The sequence below is a fragment of the Thunnus maccoyii genome, chromosome 23, assembly GCF_910596095.1.
Source record: "Thunnus maccoyii chromosome 23, fThuMac1.1, whole genome shotgun sequence".
NCBI lineage: Eukaryota > Metazoa > Chordata > Actinopteri > Scombriformes > Scombridae > Thunnus > Thunnus maccoyii.
The window spans coordinates 7364991-7381285 of NC_056555.1; the positions used below are offsets into that span (position 1 = coordinate 7364991).

Sequence of the window (16295 nt, forward strand, 5' to 3'; positions counted from 1 at the left end):
TTCCTAGACAACACAGATAGGTGGAATGTGTAGCCAGGATGTGCTAACAGTGACCTGAAGTTCCATGCAACATGACCTGAACTAACACGGGTAAAATGCAGTTCCTTGTTTAGAAACTAGTGAACCAATTAGACTAATTTTTCATATTGTAGGCTGATCTGCTGAGGTTAAAGACTAAGGGTCAGACTTTCAGAGGGCAGAACGGAAAGAGACAGCATCCGAGTGGCAGATGACTTCGATGTTCGCTATTTCAGTTCTCCTTGATCAAGTGCTTCAATAAACATTTTCAGCTTTAAGACATCAAAGACTTGTGTTTGCTTTTCTCCATCACTCAAAATATCCACAACACATACTATACAGCACTTTCTAAATGTATACATACTGTACAATACAAGAGTATTTTGCTTACATAATTATAGACTCTTATACAGACTTAGCTTCACAGCTATTTGTATTATGCCGGTTTAATGCAACACACCTATATGTTAGCACACAGTAGCAGTAGTAGCATGAATAGGTTTTATATTTGACATGAATTTAGTCTATTTTGAATTTAATTAATGTGGGTTTCAAGTGAGACCTTAAAACAATAGTTTGACATTTTTGGGAAATACACTTTTTTAGAGCTTTAAACAGCTGCCTGCTGCAACTGCAGATGATGTGAGAGTGAACCAAAACTGTAAAATGGCAGGCTGTAAAACCAAAACAATAAGCTGAAAGACATTAAAAAGCTCCATAGAGCAGAGTCAGGTGATAAATATCTGTGGGTCATCACTACGGGCGAGAATTTTCACACTACATAAAGTCATGTGATCAACTGTTAACCTGCAGAAACAGATGAGGAGACTTGCACATCACACATGCAGAATAAAAGTATGCATGCATATGTTCACAGGTACACACACAGTATAGTAGTTTAAGGGCTGCAGGTTGTAGGCTGAAATTACAGACAGGCTCTTGAGCAGACTCCGGGTCCTCAAGTGTTGCTTATGTTAGACGGGATGGCCAGGACTGGCAGGATGACTGAGGAGTGATCTGGTCTCGGCGACAGAGCGACTACAGCTGTTCCTCCCTGCTGCTGCACTCAGCCGCAGTGGCAACAGACCAAAGGCTCTGCTATTTATACTGGATGAAGCTGTTTATTGAGGCTCCAGAACCAAACCAGACTCAACGGTTCATGTGAAACACAAGTTCCTTATAAAAATATGGGCTGATTCATGTAGCGTGCAGTTTCTGACAAACACCCGATTTTAAATGAGAACAACATCATGTTGAACTGTGGGCAGTTTGACACTGCACCAGTCAAGACACTGATTTAAAATACACCTGTCTTATGAGAGTAAAACAAAATGTGCTGCATCCAAGAAGAGCTCGCCATCCCTGGTGAATGATGCTACAGATTCTCACCATCTGCTAAGGTTAAAATCTCACATCAGGTAGGAGTATCCCTGTTGGACACTATATCCTGGTTTCAGTAACCTGAATACGCTACTAACCCTATCAACATGAATGTGCTACCTGCAATACTCTCATAGAACCTGGGAAACTGTGGAATGTGGAATAAATTAGCTTTGTGCGCAGGTGCATCATCATCTTGTGGTTTATAGTATTTAGTCAGTAAAACATCCATCCCTGACAGCTGAGTTGAAGGCAAGATTGGAAGCAGGTGGGTTAGTATTTTCATGATCAATTAATCTGCAAATCATTTTCTCAACTAATTGTTTAGAAAATGTTAGAAAACAGTGAAAAATGCTCATTGCAATTTCCCAGAGCCAAAGGTAACATCTTCAGATTGCTTGGTTCGTTTGACAAACAGCCAAAAACCCAAAGATATTCATTCAACATTTAAGCAACAAAGATTTTTAGAGATTACTGACCAATCTGCAATGTGCCCATATTATCAAAGGAATCACATTGATACTCTTTCAATGTATTCTTGCTTCCATTTTCAACATCTCACAATGCAGTTGTACATTAGTCAAGACAAACTTTTATGCCTTGTTTTTATATATAAGATCTGGGCACTACTACAAACTCGGTGCTTGGTGCATGCGTGCATAAAAACAAAAAGACCACACCTCTGCGCTACCTCATTACCACTGAAAGGCCCGATGCAGAGGACGTTCAGCTCAGTGGGATGGCTTTCACTGGGATACAGTTAATGGAGGCAGTGCCCTATAGCAGCAGAGCATTACCGAGGTTTGTCACCCATTAACTTTGTTTTTCTGTCTCTTCACTCTGACTCGTTCTGCCGAAGCAAGGCTCCCTGCGGGTCGTGGATTACACTGAAGCGGCACTTTTATGCTTTACGGTCCAAATCATTCGGGCCCTACAGTCATCAGTTCACGGGCGATATGCTAATGCGCCCTTTGAATGGGTTGTCAGTGGTGCAATAAAGGCTGATAACAGGCACTGATATGGGGATAGCAAGGTTATAGATTAGAGCATGAGGACAGAATGGATCCATGTGGAATAATGAGCCCATTCATGACACATGAATAGTAAATTGAGGAAGATGGGGACAGACGTGCTGGAAAAAATATCCATCTTAACAAGTCATCCTTAAATTCAACTCAAACTAAACCTGTGAGAAGGAGAACATTATTTTATATTATTTAAATTAAAGTTCTTAGGAACAGTTTGTCTCAGGTGTCTCAAAACCAGGTGATTTCTGAATATAGCCTTACAAGTGGGTAAGTCAACTAAGAAGATACATGAATGTAAGACAACTTTCCTGGAGTCACATTGCTCCTCCTTTGATGGCAGCTAATCACGTTCCCACACTTGCAACCCCCACATGAATTTATTATGTACCAGATCAGGCTGTCCACTGAATACACAGAGACCAAACTGATACCAACCCTCCATCAAATTACCCTGAATAAAGTAATCAGTCATATTAATGTGTTATTGCCCAACACTGCTGATAAGCCCACTGTACCCTGCCCTAACATTATGGTGAAAGGCAGGTAAGGCCCAAAAAGCCAACAAACATTTTTAAACCCAGAAAGAAATTCGGTTTTGACTCCACTGCAAGCCTGACAGTAAGAGTATCATACAACATACTGTGCAACAGCACCAACAGGATGTTTTCATCAGAATTCCTAGAGCAGGAAACTATTCAAACCAAGACAATATGCTGCCATTTTGTTCTCCACATCCATTTATCATACAGAATCTCTGACCTTCTAACAGGCTCCACAGGGATGTCTGAATTGTGGGGAACATTTGTCCTCATAATGCCCCTGTGCCTGGCTCAAAGGCAAGCAAGGGCTTTATCTTCCTCCCATTAGTCTGTCTCTCATTGATAAGGATAATCGGGGTGGAACTCAGCGGGAATGCCACAAATGTCAAATAGTACATACCGAGGATCTGCGCAGCACTCATACACAATGGTGCTTTGTACCAAACTGGCTCTCCGTCATCGGAGCAAAATCCACCTTGGAGAGAAATATCTTTCCTGTGAGGAGGACAGACACTCATAGCAAGGACTCTAAATAGTGCCAAAACATTGCTGTGTCAGCTAGCAAAACAGAACTCTTTCTTTGCGTTTTGGGAGCATTTGTTTTATTAGAATTAAGTATGAAGCTGAAGCAACTAACCTAGCTTAGCATAATGACTAAAAGCAGGGGGAAACAGCTAGCTTGGCTCTGTCCAAAGCTAAAAAAAAAAAAGCTCACTAATTGCCTAGCAACACAAAATTGGCAGCACCAAATGGCAGACCAACAAAGTTAGCAACTAGCTAATGAACAGAGTAGCAGCTAAGAAGCTGAAGAACCAGATATTTCCATCAGCAATTAGTGGAGACTGCAAATGTAAATCAGCAATCGTTTGCTAGCAGGTTTGACGTATCAATTTACAAGGTGCTGCCCCTAATTGACAATTTGTATTCCGAACTTAACACGATATACTATATGTTTTTTGTTAAATCTGTACACAAATAGCAATGTAAAAACATCAGGTAACTACACTTTGGCAAACAAAAGCCTGGCAATACTTGCAGGAGTCTTGTTGTCTCAATGAGGTTGTCTGGCTGCACAATTAATGAAAAGCACAGATAAGAAGAAATAGTTAGATCATGTAACTCTTGCTAAAACTACAAAATAGTTTTATATTTCTCTTTGTCTATGAATTAAACAAATGAGATACATTGTGTTAATTAGTGAGCTTTATAGCTCCCAGTCTTTATGCTAGGCTAAGCTAATAGCCACCTGGCTCTAGCTCTCTGCTTGTCGCACAGACATATCAGTCTTCTCACCTGACTCTCGGAAAGGAAGTAAGCGTATTTCTATAAAATTCAATATTTTGATAAAGTTCTCCAGAAGGTACAGCTTGAACTTTAATGCTGAAGAATCCCACAATGTGACATCAGTAAACTGCAGACGGGACTGGACTTTAGTGAGCTCACTTTTTTCTAAATGGCGTTCTCGCTCCACTCCCTGTTGCAACCTCACTTTGTCTTCATGGCAAACAAAGCGGCTGTATTTTTACATTAGTAAGTAAGTATGTAAAGCTTTATTTATATAGCACTTTTTAAAACACCATTACAAAGCCGTTCACAAACACACATGCAAAATTAAAACAAATCGATTGACAAAACAGTGTAATTTACAGTATAAAATATAACACCGCACAGAGAGACAGACCAAACTGAAATGAAACAAGACATGAGAACAGGAAAGGACGTCTATACAAAGGCTTGTCGATATAAATGGGTTTTTAGGCACCGTTTAAAACAGTCCAAAGATTCAGCAAATCTAATAGATTGTGGAAGATGATTCCATAGAATTGGGGCTAAGAGTGCAAATGCGTAGTCACCTTTTGTTTTGCGGTTAGCGCAGGGGATAGATAAAAGGCAGAGATTTGAGGATCGATCGTAGTGGTCGAGAAGTGGAATGAGGAACAAGGAGGTCAGAAATGTAGCTAGGGGCAAGGTCATAGAGTGCTTTATATGTAATCAGCAGGATCTTGTAGTTGATTCTGAATTTTATAGGACGCCAGTGGATAAAATCTTGCCTTGTGCAACTTTGGGAATATAATAATTGTTGCAAATTGTTGCATATCCAAAGCAATTAAATGAATCATTAAAATATGAGACAGATTGCTTTGTTAAATTTTTGGCAGTGCAGCAGCTCTTACATTTATGCAACAAAATGTTTAGTCACATAAAACATTAAACATAGAAATTAGCTTTGGGATTTACTGTAATACTTGTATTGGCCCTCTGCTAATGATAACTTTGTATACAGTATTTTGTTAAAATCAATCCAGAATCCCCCTCCATCCAATCTGTCTAATTTTGAGAAAACGGTTTTGAGCGTTTTAATTGGTGGATTGAGATTCACTTGGCTGACAGTAGGGGAAGAAGTGAAGTTTTTGTCCAAAGTTTGATAGAAGGTGATCGAAGTGAGTTTTTGAAAAAAAAAATCTGAAACGTAAACAGGTTATTAAGCCTTGCATCTACAAATACGTTTTTTTAGAACTGTGGCGCCTTAATTTTATGTAGGCAAATGAGCATATTCAAACAAAACAAAAAGGTCTTGAATTGGGTTTTCATCCATACTGTACACATACAACTATCATATCCAAAGAACCCTGAAGAACCCTCTGTTCCCTCTGTGTACAGTTACTGGCCGAAGCATAGTATCATGTTGTGGTCCCCTGGCCTGGATCTAGGTCTTGTTGTAGTTGCGGCGGTGGCTCCAGGCCCAGTGGCACCGGAGCGACCTGGCAGGGGCTCAGATCCTGGGCGGTGGCCCGGTCAGGGCTGCCAGAGCCCGGGATCGCCTCCAGCCGCGATCACACTCCAGGGCTCATCTCCACACCACACTGAGCACAGTGAAGGTCACACAGAAAACAAAGAACATGCGCCAACAACTAAAATAACAAAGAGTTGTAGATTAATTTGAATTACACCTCTGAAATACAAACAGGAGAGGGTGTAACTTAAGCACATGTGCTAGCAAAACATATTAGAGAATGTTTAGTTGCTTAACAGTGATTGTGTTGAGGATTTGGAGAAGAGTCCCATGGGAGTCGAATGTAATGAGGAAAGGAGCTGCAAGAGCGATAGAGCACCAAATGACCTCTGGCAGAGGGGGAAATGAGTGTTGTTATGAGTTTGAGTGAATTAGCGAGGCCATTTGTATTCATGGCTGTATTACAAAAGCAGGGATGGTGGAGTGGGCCTCATAGCCGCTTTATGCTTTCATTACTGTCTCCTAAAGGAAACCACCCTCAGGCACCCTAAAGCCATGTCTGAACTCAGCATGTCTGTGAGCAGGATTTATTTGCTCGGTAACAAGATGAACCTGTCTGAGGTATTAGGTGTTGAGGCTGCTCCAGGCAGACAGTTCTTTCACTGATTAAAATGGGTTTTCAAGGGGTCAAGGGAAAAGGGGGGTTAAGGCTTGTCTTTGTGTATGTGTGTGTGAGTCTGAATCGTCTCTGTGTGGTCTGAGCAGTAAATCGTCACCTGAGGTAACCAAAGGAGGGGAGCCTTGTTATGTGTGCTGTTGGGATTGGAAAGGAAAGAGGAGTGGTCCCGTCTGGCTGAGACCGGTAGCTTTCAGGATAGAAAATTAAATAGAAAGAGACAAAAAAAAAAGGAATCAGACAAGGATCTGCTAATGTAATCTGGCTGCCTCCCTCCATCTGTGGGGCTGAGAACAGTGTGACGAGGCAGTTTGGCCATGGCAGGGAACCCCATATGGCATGAACACCCATCAGTGTATTAATTAATCAAGTTTAGGGAACTTCCTGAAATCCAGTCTTGACTCTAGTGACACTGGATATTTCACCTACACTGACAGAATATTTCTGAACTACATTTTGTGTTGAGAGCTAAAATTGGAGGACATCCTGTTATGGTGGCTTTCAAGGAACATAAATGTGACTGACTTCCGACATCTATACACTGACTTTTACCCTTCATGCCAAAACAACTTGATGTTGAGACAGCTCAATTTAAGTGATACGTTGTTTATGGCCCGTGCCTGTGGCGTGGGGATGGCAGTTCAGTTGGTTGGTCCATCGGTTGGGCCAAACTGAAAAATCTCAGCAACTATTGGATGTGCTGCGATGGATTTTCGTACAGACATTCATGGTGCCGAGGAGACGTATCCTAATGACTTTGGTGATTCCATGACGTATCAACTTCTACGTTCACTTCTACTACATGAGCTGGCACAATAAATTGGTTATAGCTATTCATGGTTATTCATGGACAATGTATCCTAATGACTCTGGTGACTGCACCACAATGGGGTTGGTATTTTTTGTTTTTTAATTAAATGTCTCAACATTTATTAAATGGAATGGTATGACATTTAGTACAGACATTCACATCCCTTTAGGAGGAATTGTTATTGGTGATCTCCTGACTTTTCATCTAGTGCCATCATAGGGTTAAAATTCTAATTTGTCTGCAAATAACTACAAAACTGATATTCCCATCAGCCTCAGTTGTACTTTGTGTTTAGTGCTACTTAGCAAATTATAGCAATGCTCACACGAACAAGAATATTATGAGCATGGTGAACATTATACCTGGTAAACAACAGCATGTTAACATCGTCATTGTGAGCTTGTTAGCATGCTGATGTTAGCCTTTAGCTCAAAGCACTGTTGTGCCTAAATTCATTCTCAAAGCTAGTACTTTAACCCAATCACTAACAGCTGACTATTAAAGTGAGACTTACATGTAAACTGGCTTGCATATACAGTATGTAACTGTCAATCTACATGCATCAATTATGAGAAAAATTAGCTAGCGTGCTTGGTTACAGCATGTTTTTGAATGTTGTTATGGCTATTAAAGCAACATGTTTGCACCAAGTTTGGATGTGTCCCACTCTCCAGAGAGTTCACTACTATTATTGCTAATCGTTGCTTATGTTATGTATTGGTCGGTTATGATGATTTGACCCTTAACCTCTATGAAGTCAGAAAGGTTAGCGACATGGTTTGACTAAACTAAATGGTAAAAGTTGTTTAGTAAAGATTTGTTGTTGTTATTTAGTGTTGTTATAATGCTGTTATCAGCCCAAGTAATTGCTGTCAATTACACAGAACATTTCCAATATTTCACTGATTAGTTGGATTACTGTTCTGTAATGAACTATCATATTTGACACCTTCAGAACTGTCATGAATGTATTTTTAACTAGATTTTTTTTGGCGAACCAAAAGTTTTTGTGTATATAATCCATCATAAATCTTAAACTCATTTTTAGATTGTTATTGTTATTCTAAAAAAAGTGTCCAATCTGTCCACATTTAAAGCTAAAAACAGACCTTGATAGACAACTTAATGGAAGTTAATAGAGGAGTGGTTGGGTTAATAGCAGACATAATGATTGGCACAGTATTTTATAGTGTTAATTAGGCCCTCTAAGAGCAATAAGTTTTTTTTTTATTGAATACTGATGTTTGGTGTTCCATATGGCAGAAAGCACTCCCAACAGTTTAAAACCTCCTCCTCACATTTACTTTTACCTTCACATTTTAGGCATCTAGCTGACTTGCTACCCAAACCTACTTCCAGTGAGCGTCACAGTAAAACAAGCTTAATAAAATCCTCAATCACTAAGAATTAACACATCCACTGCCCGACGTTAATCACCACTAATTAATCAACGGGTTTTATTAACCACAGGAGGAGGGCTGTGCAGAAGCAGGGGATGGGGGGAGGAGAGAAACACTCTGTGGCTTATCATACTTGGCTGCTGTAATCTGTCTTTCAGCCAGACCAGTGTTCCCACTTTGAGCTGAGCAGCTCACTGGAGGTTTTGGCAGCAGAGAGCAGAGAAGCCAAAGGGCTGACTACAGCAGTGCAGCAGAAAAAAACATGTCATAACTACTGTACCTTGTGGCATGTCGTTCTGCTGTACTGTAGGCTGAGCATGCCACGTTGCACGTAGTGGTAGCAAAATTATATGCAAACTTCACTTTTTATTTGATGCCCTGTGATACTAATTCACAGTAAATTGAGGTTTTGATAAACAGGAACCTGCAGTCACGGATTTGTTTTCTCTTCATGCCCGAAGGTTAGTGTGATACTGTTTGTGACTCATAATAATAATAATAATAATAAATCCAATAAATTCTCAAACTGTTGTTAGTCATGCTAGCAGCATGGCACTATGGAGGGCAGTGCTGGTCTGTCGTCAGTCTGTTGATCAGTCCAACTTTTTGGTTGGACTGAAATATCTCAACCATTATTGGATGGATTGCCATGAAATATGGTACAGACATCCATGTTCATGTTCCCCTCAGGATGAATTATAATCACTTTTGTGATCCCTTAACTTTTCATCTAGCACCATCATCAGGTCAAAATTTTAATTTGTCCAATACTTTGGTTCATGACCAAAACCTGCGAAACTACTAACATTCATCAGCCTCCACTGTACTTTGTGTTTTGTGATAATTAGCAAATGCTAGCATGCTAACATGCTAAACTAAGATTATGAATATGGTAAACATTATACCTGCTAAAGTTAAACATGTTAGCATTATCATTGTGAATATGTTAGCCTGCTGAGGTTAGCATTCGGCTCAAAGCACTGCTGTGCCTAAGAACAGACTCACAGAGCCCCTAGCATGGCTGTAGGCTGTATTCAGACTAAATCAGGTGGTGTGGCCCACCACCGCAGGGTTGAGTGGAGGTGTGTCGGGGTGTGGGCATGTTTATTTGTACTCTAGAACGTAACCACTGTCAAATAATCAGAAAATAACATTTTATTGATCTGATTCACTGGATTTCTTGCTACCAGTGCTCCTTCTCTTCATTCACTCTCCAGCTCACTTGACCACATCTGCTCTCTCTCTCACTGGTGCTCTCAGCTCTCTCTCTTTTTCTCTCATCTTTTTTAAAAAGAGTCAGGACAGCAAAGTCTAACTTTACTTTTAACGTTATCAAACAAAGAGAAACATCCTCCCCTCGTCCTAGTAAGGTCTTTGCACTCCCTCATGGCACAGTTTACAGCCTTGATCAGTTTAATCTGCATCTGTGATTGGCCACCGCAGCCTTCAGCCGCAGTGACGTCAGGTTGCATTTCTCCAAAAGTTGACTCTGGCTCAACTTTCCGGCCACAGTCCGGTGTGGCGTTGCTGCAGCCATAACACCCACAACGGACACACAGTATCCCCATTCAAATGAATGGGAAGACGGGTATTTTCACTGCACCACCTAATCTGCTCTGAGCATGACCTTAGTCTTGTTTCTAGATCTGGGGCAGTGATTAGTTTCCAGCTCTCATTTTTTAGCTCTATCTTACTAGATCACCCTCAGATTGCTCTAGAAAACCATTTGTATGCATGGTCTGTACTAGCATGTGTAAGGTGCGCACATGACATGTACGCATGGCTGTATAAAATGGGTTATGCATAGTTTTTGTGCATTCACATAGTTTATACGTCTGCAACTTTACAGCTCAAATTCAAACTCACCATATCATTTCATTTTTCATTTCCCAACCGAAATGCTGCCATGCACATAACTTTTGTCCATGAAAATTGAGCTCTCTTTTATCTTCTTTCATCTTGCTATCTCAACTGCCTGTAGCTTGTTGGTTGTGTGTGGATGTGCACCCAAAAGTAAATTCTTGTTTATGTAGATCTTGCATTTCAATTACAGTAGAGCTGCTTTTACTTTGATGCTAAAGTGGCCAAATATTTCGCTGATTGCTTCCAAAGCTGGTTTGGATTACTGGATCTTTACATTTACACCTGCCTATCATACACAAGATCTGATTACAGAGCAAACATTGGATGCACTGTAATCAGGATGCATGTTTATATCAGGTGTAAAGGCAAACTAAATCTATTTAATCACCACTTGTAATCTGAGACAACAGTCTGCAAAAGATAACCAAGATAAACAAAAACCTCATTCACACTCAATACTGTATTATATGCTTCTTGCCTGGTTTAGCTTCTTTCATATTAGTTAAGTTGTTATGTGAAATACATTGTCATTGTTGATATCTTTAACCATATCACAAAAGAATTAATGTTTTATTGTATAGCAAATATGACAAAAGTGAGAGAAACCTCACTGCATAAACAACTCTGAAACTACAGAACTGTGAGAAAGTGTGCCGCTGCACTGAGCCGACAGAGGAGATGTGTTAAGCGAGCATGCCTGTGGACAGAGGTCAGAGATCACAGCGCTGAGAGCACAACAGTCATAGACACGTGGAAAAGCAGGAACCTGCTGTAAATATACAGTGTAAACGTGCCTCTAAGCATGTGTGCAACCCTCCCAACAACACTCACGCACACGGAAAAATGTCATCAGACAGAGTGCATTTAATTTGTGCTTGGGAAATTGGTGTTGTGTCTGTCCTCTGTCTATCTGTCAACATATTACAACATTCTTGTGACTCAGAATGAAACACTTTGCTATCAAAGAAATAATACATTTTCATTGGCCATAATCTAAGACAAAGACAGATTCAAGGTCTGTAACTGATTTTTTTCATCCAGCAAAACATTTAGTGTCTTACATACAAACATAAAAACTTTTAGGGGTTTAATTGGGAACTTCCACTTAAAGAACAGTGTTTCCAGCCACTATCAACCAGAGTGCTTGCTAGACCATTGCACTGTTTGTAGTCAAGCACAGAGTCATAAACCACAATCTAAACCACAACAATTTGGCGATGAATGTCAGTGTTTGTGAACAAGGCAGCAGTCACACCATCTGCAACCAATTTGGCCTTTCTATCATTACAGCAATATCACCAAAAATATTCAACCTGCACAATAACCTCAGTGTCAATTTTGACAACAAGTTGCATTGTAACATCGGTCGTATTACTGCCCGTGGTCTATGATTATCCTCCCTTTATTTCACAGTGCACTGCATGGCAATGGTCAGGCCATTGCCGGTACAAATACTACTTTCAACACCGATAAGAAGGTTTTTGCATAAAACTGTGTGGAGCTGAAGCCAAAACACAGATTACTTGATCATTCTCCAGGGAAGCTGTGAAACAGAATGAAGACTGGTGGGCTGACGCTGGATGGCATGCACTTGGTTGGCTGATCTAATCGACCAGTCGCTATGCAGAAACTCAGCAGCTTGGAGAATAAGAAGCGAGGGATTATTCAGACTTTGCAGATATAGTTTATGTGACCACTCCTTAAGCAAAGGCAGTTGATGCCATGTCAAACAGAGAACTCGCTGGGGCGGTTTAAATCCTGCATTGTTTACATCAATGCTGCTTCTTCTTTGTCTTTGTTGGAGCATTATCACCATCAACTGTCAAATATAATCACACAAGAAAAAGACAGCCAGTAAAGAACACTGTGGTGCAAATGTAGATGAATGAATAAAAAGAAGTATTTCCAATTTTTTTAGCCAGAATTCACTTGTCCGAACACTACTAGTTACAGCAAAAACATTGATCTCTATACTCATGTTTTTCTATTATTCTTCAACTCTACATTAGCTAAAGTTTAGCTAACGTAAAGTTGAAGAACTTGTTTTAGTTGTTTATCTGCTTAACAACTAAACATTAATAGCATTCATGGAATGATACAGACGATTCAAAATTGTTTGTTTTACCAAATGACAAATAATTCAATTATTAATTATTAAATTAGCAGTCTTGTTTTGTCTTATGTTAGTTCATGCATTGCTACATTTGTTACCATATTACCAGGGACCCACTCATACCAACACTGCTCTACAGCGCTACTGGTGGTCAAAAACTCCACTGGGTACCTTTAATAATACAGATGTAAAGTGTGCTTATTACCAGTTTAAGAAATACAGTTTGCAAATTTACTAACATTGATTAAAGTTGTACATTTTAGAAGTACATTTTCTCTGAAATTGTGAAAATATTTAGAGAAAATTTAGCAGAAAATTTAGATGATACATCATACAGTTTAGCAACATTGTTACTTAATTTGATTGTAATCCTACCATTCAAAATTCAAATTCCATACATACAATACATTAAAATAAAAAAAGCACTAATGACATTCATAGTGTAGGTTGAAGAGGAGCATGAAGTTATCTTTGCCATCCAGATCAGCTGATCATCACTGATCTCCTTGAGCCCCAACTGAACATAACAGAGCAGTCTATTTAAACACCCAGCTTCACGTGTCCAACTGCTGCTGCTGCTGCTGCTGCTGCTGCTAGAGGAGCTGCTTACTGGCCACCACTGCCACTGCAAGACCATTTCTATTTTTCATATGTACCAAAAATAACCCAAAATGTTCAGCACCTGCCCAAAAATGGCACATAAATGACTTGTGTGTTTAGTTTGATAGAGAGAAATTACTTTTCACTTTGATTATTTGCATGAAGGTGATGCATAAAGTGCAAGCGGGTGTCAGCATTAATGAAGTGTAATAAGACTCAACAGTAATCTGATTTCTACAGAGTGATTAGAGGTGCATGTGCACAGACTGAAAAGCTTTGTAAAAATTGGTATAAATATACCTGAGCTGGCAATACAACCCGGTGGTTTTATGGGAATTATCAGTATTGCCAGAATGCTGCTTTGCTTAAACTCCTGATTGTATAACATGTGTTTTGCAAGACTGAGTGGTGACATTAGGCTCAAACTGTGCTCAGAAAGACTGAATGAAGTGATTAAATATTTGCCTCTTTTTTCAACATGGTCACACGAATTTCCCACCTGGGTTGAACATGGATAAGAAGTCCTATTTTTACTTTTCCGAATGCCTTAATTTCTCTGAGAGGCAATATACAGCTCAATGCCACTGAGAGAAAAGAACTGGAGTCTTTGTGCAAGCTCACTGAGGCAGATTATAGATTGTGTGGGCAAATGCACAGTAGAAGGACTTGAGTTCTTTGTCGACCTCAAACATCTTACCTGACCACTTTGGTGCCACCCTTGTTGACTTGCATATCCACCATACATCCTGAGTTGACGTAGGAGGCCAGGTTGATCTCTGAGAACTCCGCCTGAGGAACACAAAGAGGAAACACAATGAGATTAGATGTTACATCCTGTAACAACCCATCAGGTCAAGTGTGTGTACAGTAATTGAACTCTCTGACTCATTGCAGGGTCATGTGGTGCTGTAGAGCACTTCAGTACTCAGATGCATAAAAGATCTTCTTGTTTCCTTTGGCTTTCTGACAGAAATGTATTTATTTTAAAAAGCAAAAGTAAAAATGTTCTGTTGTGGCACTAGATTAACCACAGTGCCTTTGACTCGTGAAAGTCAAGTGATGAAGCACTTTTACTAGACATCTTTGCCTTTAGAGGAGAAAAATTATCAAGAAAAGTAACTAAAACCATCATTTCACATTTCTGCATAAGCTGAGAGAAAAAGACAAGAGTCAGAGCAACAGAAAAGAGTTGGTGAGAGGAGGCAAATTAAGTTATCCCCAGTCTGTGGCCTCCCGGACAGTGAGGGCCTTGTGAAAGGCCGTAGCCTGGCTACCTTATGACTCAGTCAAACTCCCAGAGACACTCGAAAGGAGGGGCGACAGTCGACTTCTGGGAATGGACTTTCTGGATGGACGAGGACAGAGAGGGACAATTCAATTTCCCCTCTAATGGTTGTCACTGCAGTCTAGAAATCTATTCATGTTAATGCTTCCTGTTAAACTGCAGGAATTTAGTCTTCCTGAAATGAACTTTTCTTCTGTCACATTAATGATTGCGCTATCACAGAGGGGTTCTTATTCAATAGTGAAAGTGCAATGCAAAAATAAAAAAAAAAGAGTGTGTCATCGGGTATAGCCAAGGGGCATAGTTTTGTCAAGTCAGTGATATCAGTCATATTAGGTTCTTTAAAAAAAGAAGTTCACTTGATGTTCAATTCTATTGTCCTTATAGGAGATTATTAAAATACACATTGTCAACTGTAACGGTAATATTTTTTTCTCAGCAAACATCTAGATGAAGTTGCTGTTATTTTTTTTTACCTTTGAGTAGTGTGTGTGGATCTTCCTCTCAGGCTCTATGTATCCTGAGAGCCAAAACCCAGGGAAAAAAAGAGTTAAAAAAAAGCTAGACTTCCTAAAGGTTATGGCTATGAGCACATAGTAATAATGCAGGCAATCCAAGTGATTGTATCATCATTTTTTATGAACTCAAAGCTTCTATCATCTGGATTATGACAGCTGGACAGTAACAAGACACTGTTTAGAGAGATTTTAGTGAATAAATCAATACTCATCAATCATTATACTGTAGTAAAATTAAAGTATTGCTTCAAACTGTGAACTTTACCTGTAAATGAAGTGTTCATTATAATAAATACATGGATTCGTCTGTGGTATTTGAGGCTAATATAATCAAGTTTGTTAGGAAATGCATTACAATAAAGGGCTTATGAATGATTTTCTCAAGGGGACTTCCAGTAGCCACACTGCTAAAAGCTGCTGTAGTCAATAATTTGATGTCAATGATGGATCAAATGACGATGATCAAATGCTGTGTCCCTCTTAGTGACAAACCCACAGAGAATCATCTCCTAACTCTGCAGTCCACCTAAGCTCTATGGAGTGCTTTAGCGTCTTACAGCTCATTGTTTTAATTTTCTGACTCACAACTTGACTGTTTTAGTTCACTCTCACTGCTCTCATCAACATTGTTTCCAGCTGCAGCAAGCAGCAAGTTTCAGCATAATAGCTCTGATAAACCGACTGTACACTGACAGTACACTCAAGCTCTCAGAGGGGAAGTGAAGGTATTGTTGAGTGCTGGGCGGCTCATAGACAATGGTTTCAACACATTGTGGGATCACACGTATCCCATGTTCCCTGACAGGTTCCACCTCAAGGCAGCGTCATCTTAAACTCCCATCTGCTCCAGGTACAGAAAGCCCTGGAAGGATGCAACAGCAGTCCTGACCTCAGGCATGAAACTGTTGTTTGTCAGTCTTCACATCACTTTTAAGTATGAGGAGTGACATTAATGTAGTGGACTTAATGGACCCTAAACAAGCAGCCTGCTGTGGAAAAACAAAAATTCACTTTGACGTGACTTGGTCAACTACCAAACAAAACACTGCAAAAAGAACATGGCTGCATTTCATTTGTCTGTGAGTACCTTAAACGTGAGTCAGTAATGGGTCAGATTCAATATTTCACTCCCTATTAACACTGAAGTGATTAACAATAAACTTTACTCAAAGGAAAAAATAATAAAATGAAAATGTCATCCATAGAAGTGCCAAACCAAGGCTGTTATTAGCATGTGAAAAAACAAAAGAACAAAAATTCTAGTTTGACTATCAACTTTGATTACTTCTGTTGCATTAAAGGTGCAGTGTGTTGTGTTTTCGTTACCTTA

The 16295-nt window shown here is 39.8% G+C and overlaps 1 protein-coding gene across 8 annotated transcripts in view; it reads right to left on the reverse strand.

Annotated features, from left to right (window-relative positions):
• LOC121890991 (synapsin-3-like) overlaps positions 1-16295 on the reverse strand; it is a 117492-nt gene that overhangs the window by 69341 nt on the left and 31856 nt on the right. For all 8 annotated transcript variants that reach the window (XM_042403681.1, XM_042403685.1, XM_042403686.1 and 5 more), the window contains one exon: positions 13860-13951. In XM_042403681.1, coding sequence (XP_042259615.1) covers positions 13860-13951 — 92 coding nt within the window. The remainder of the gene's footprint in view (positions 1-13859; positions 13952-16295) is intronic.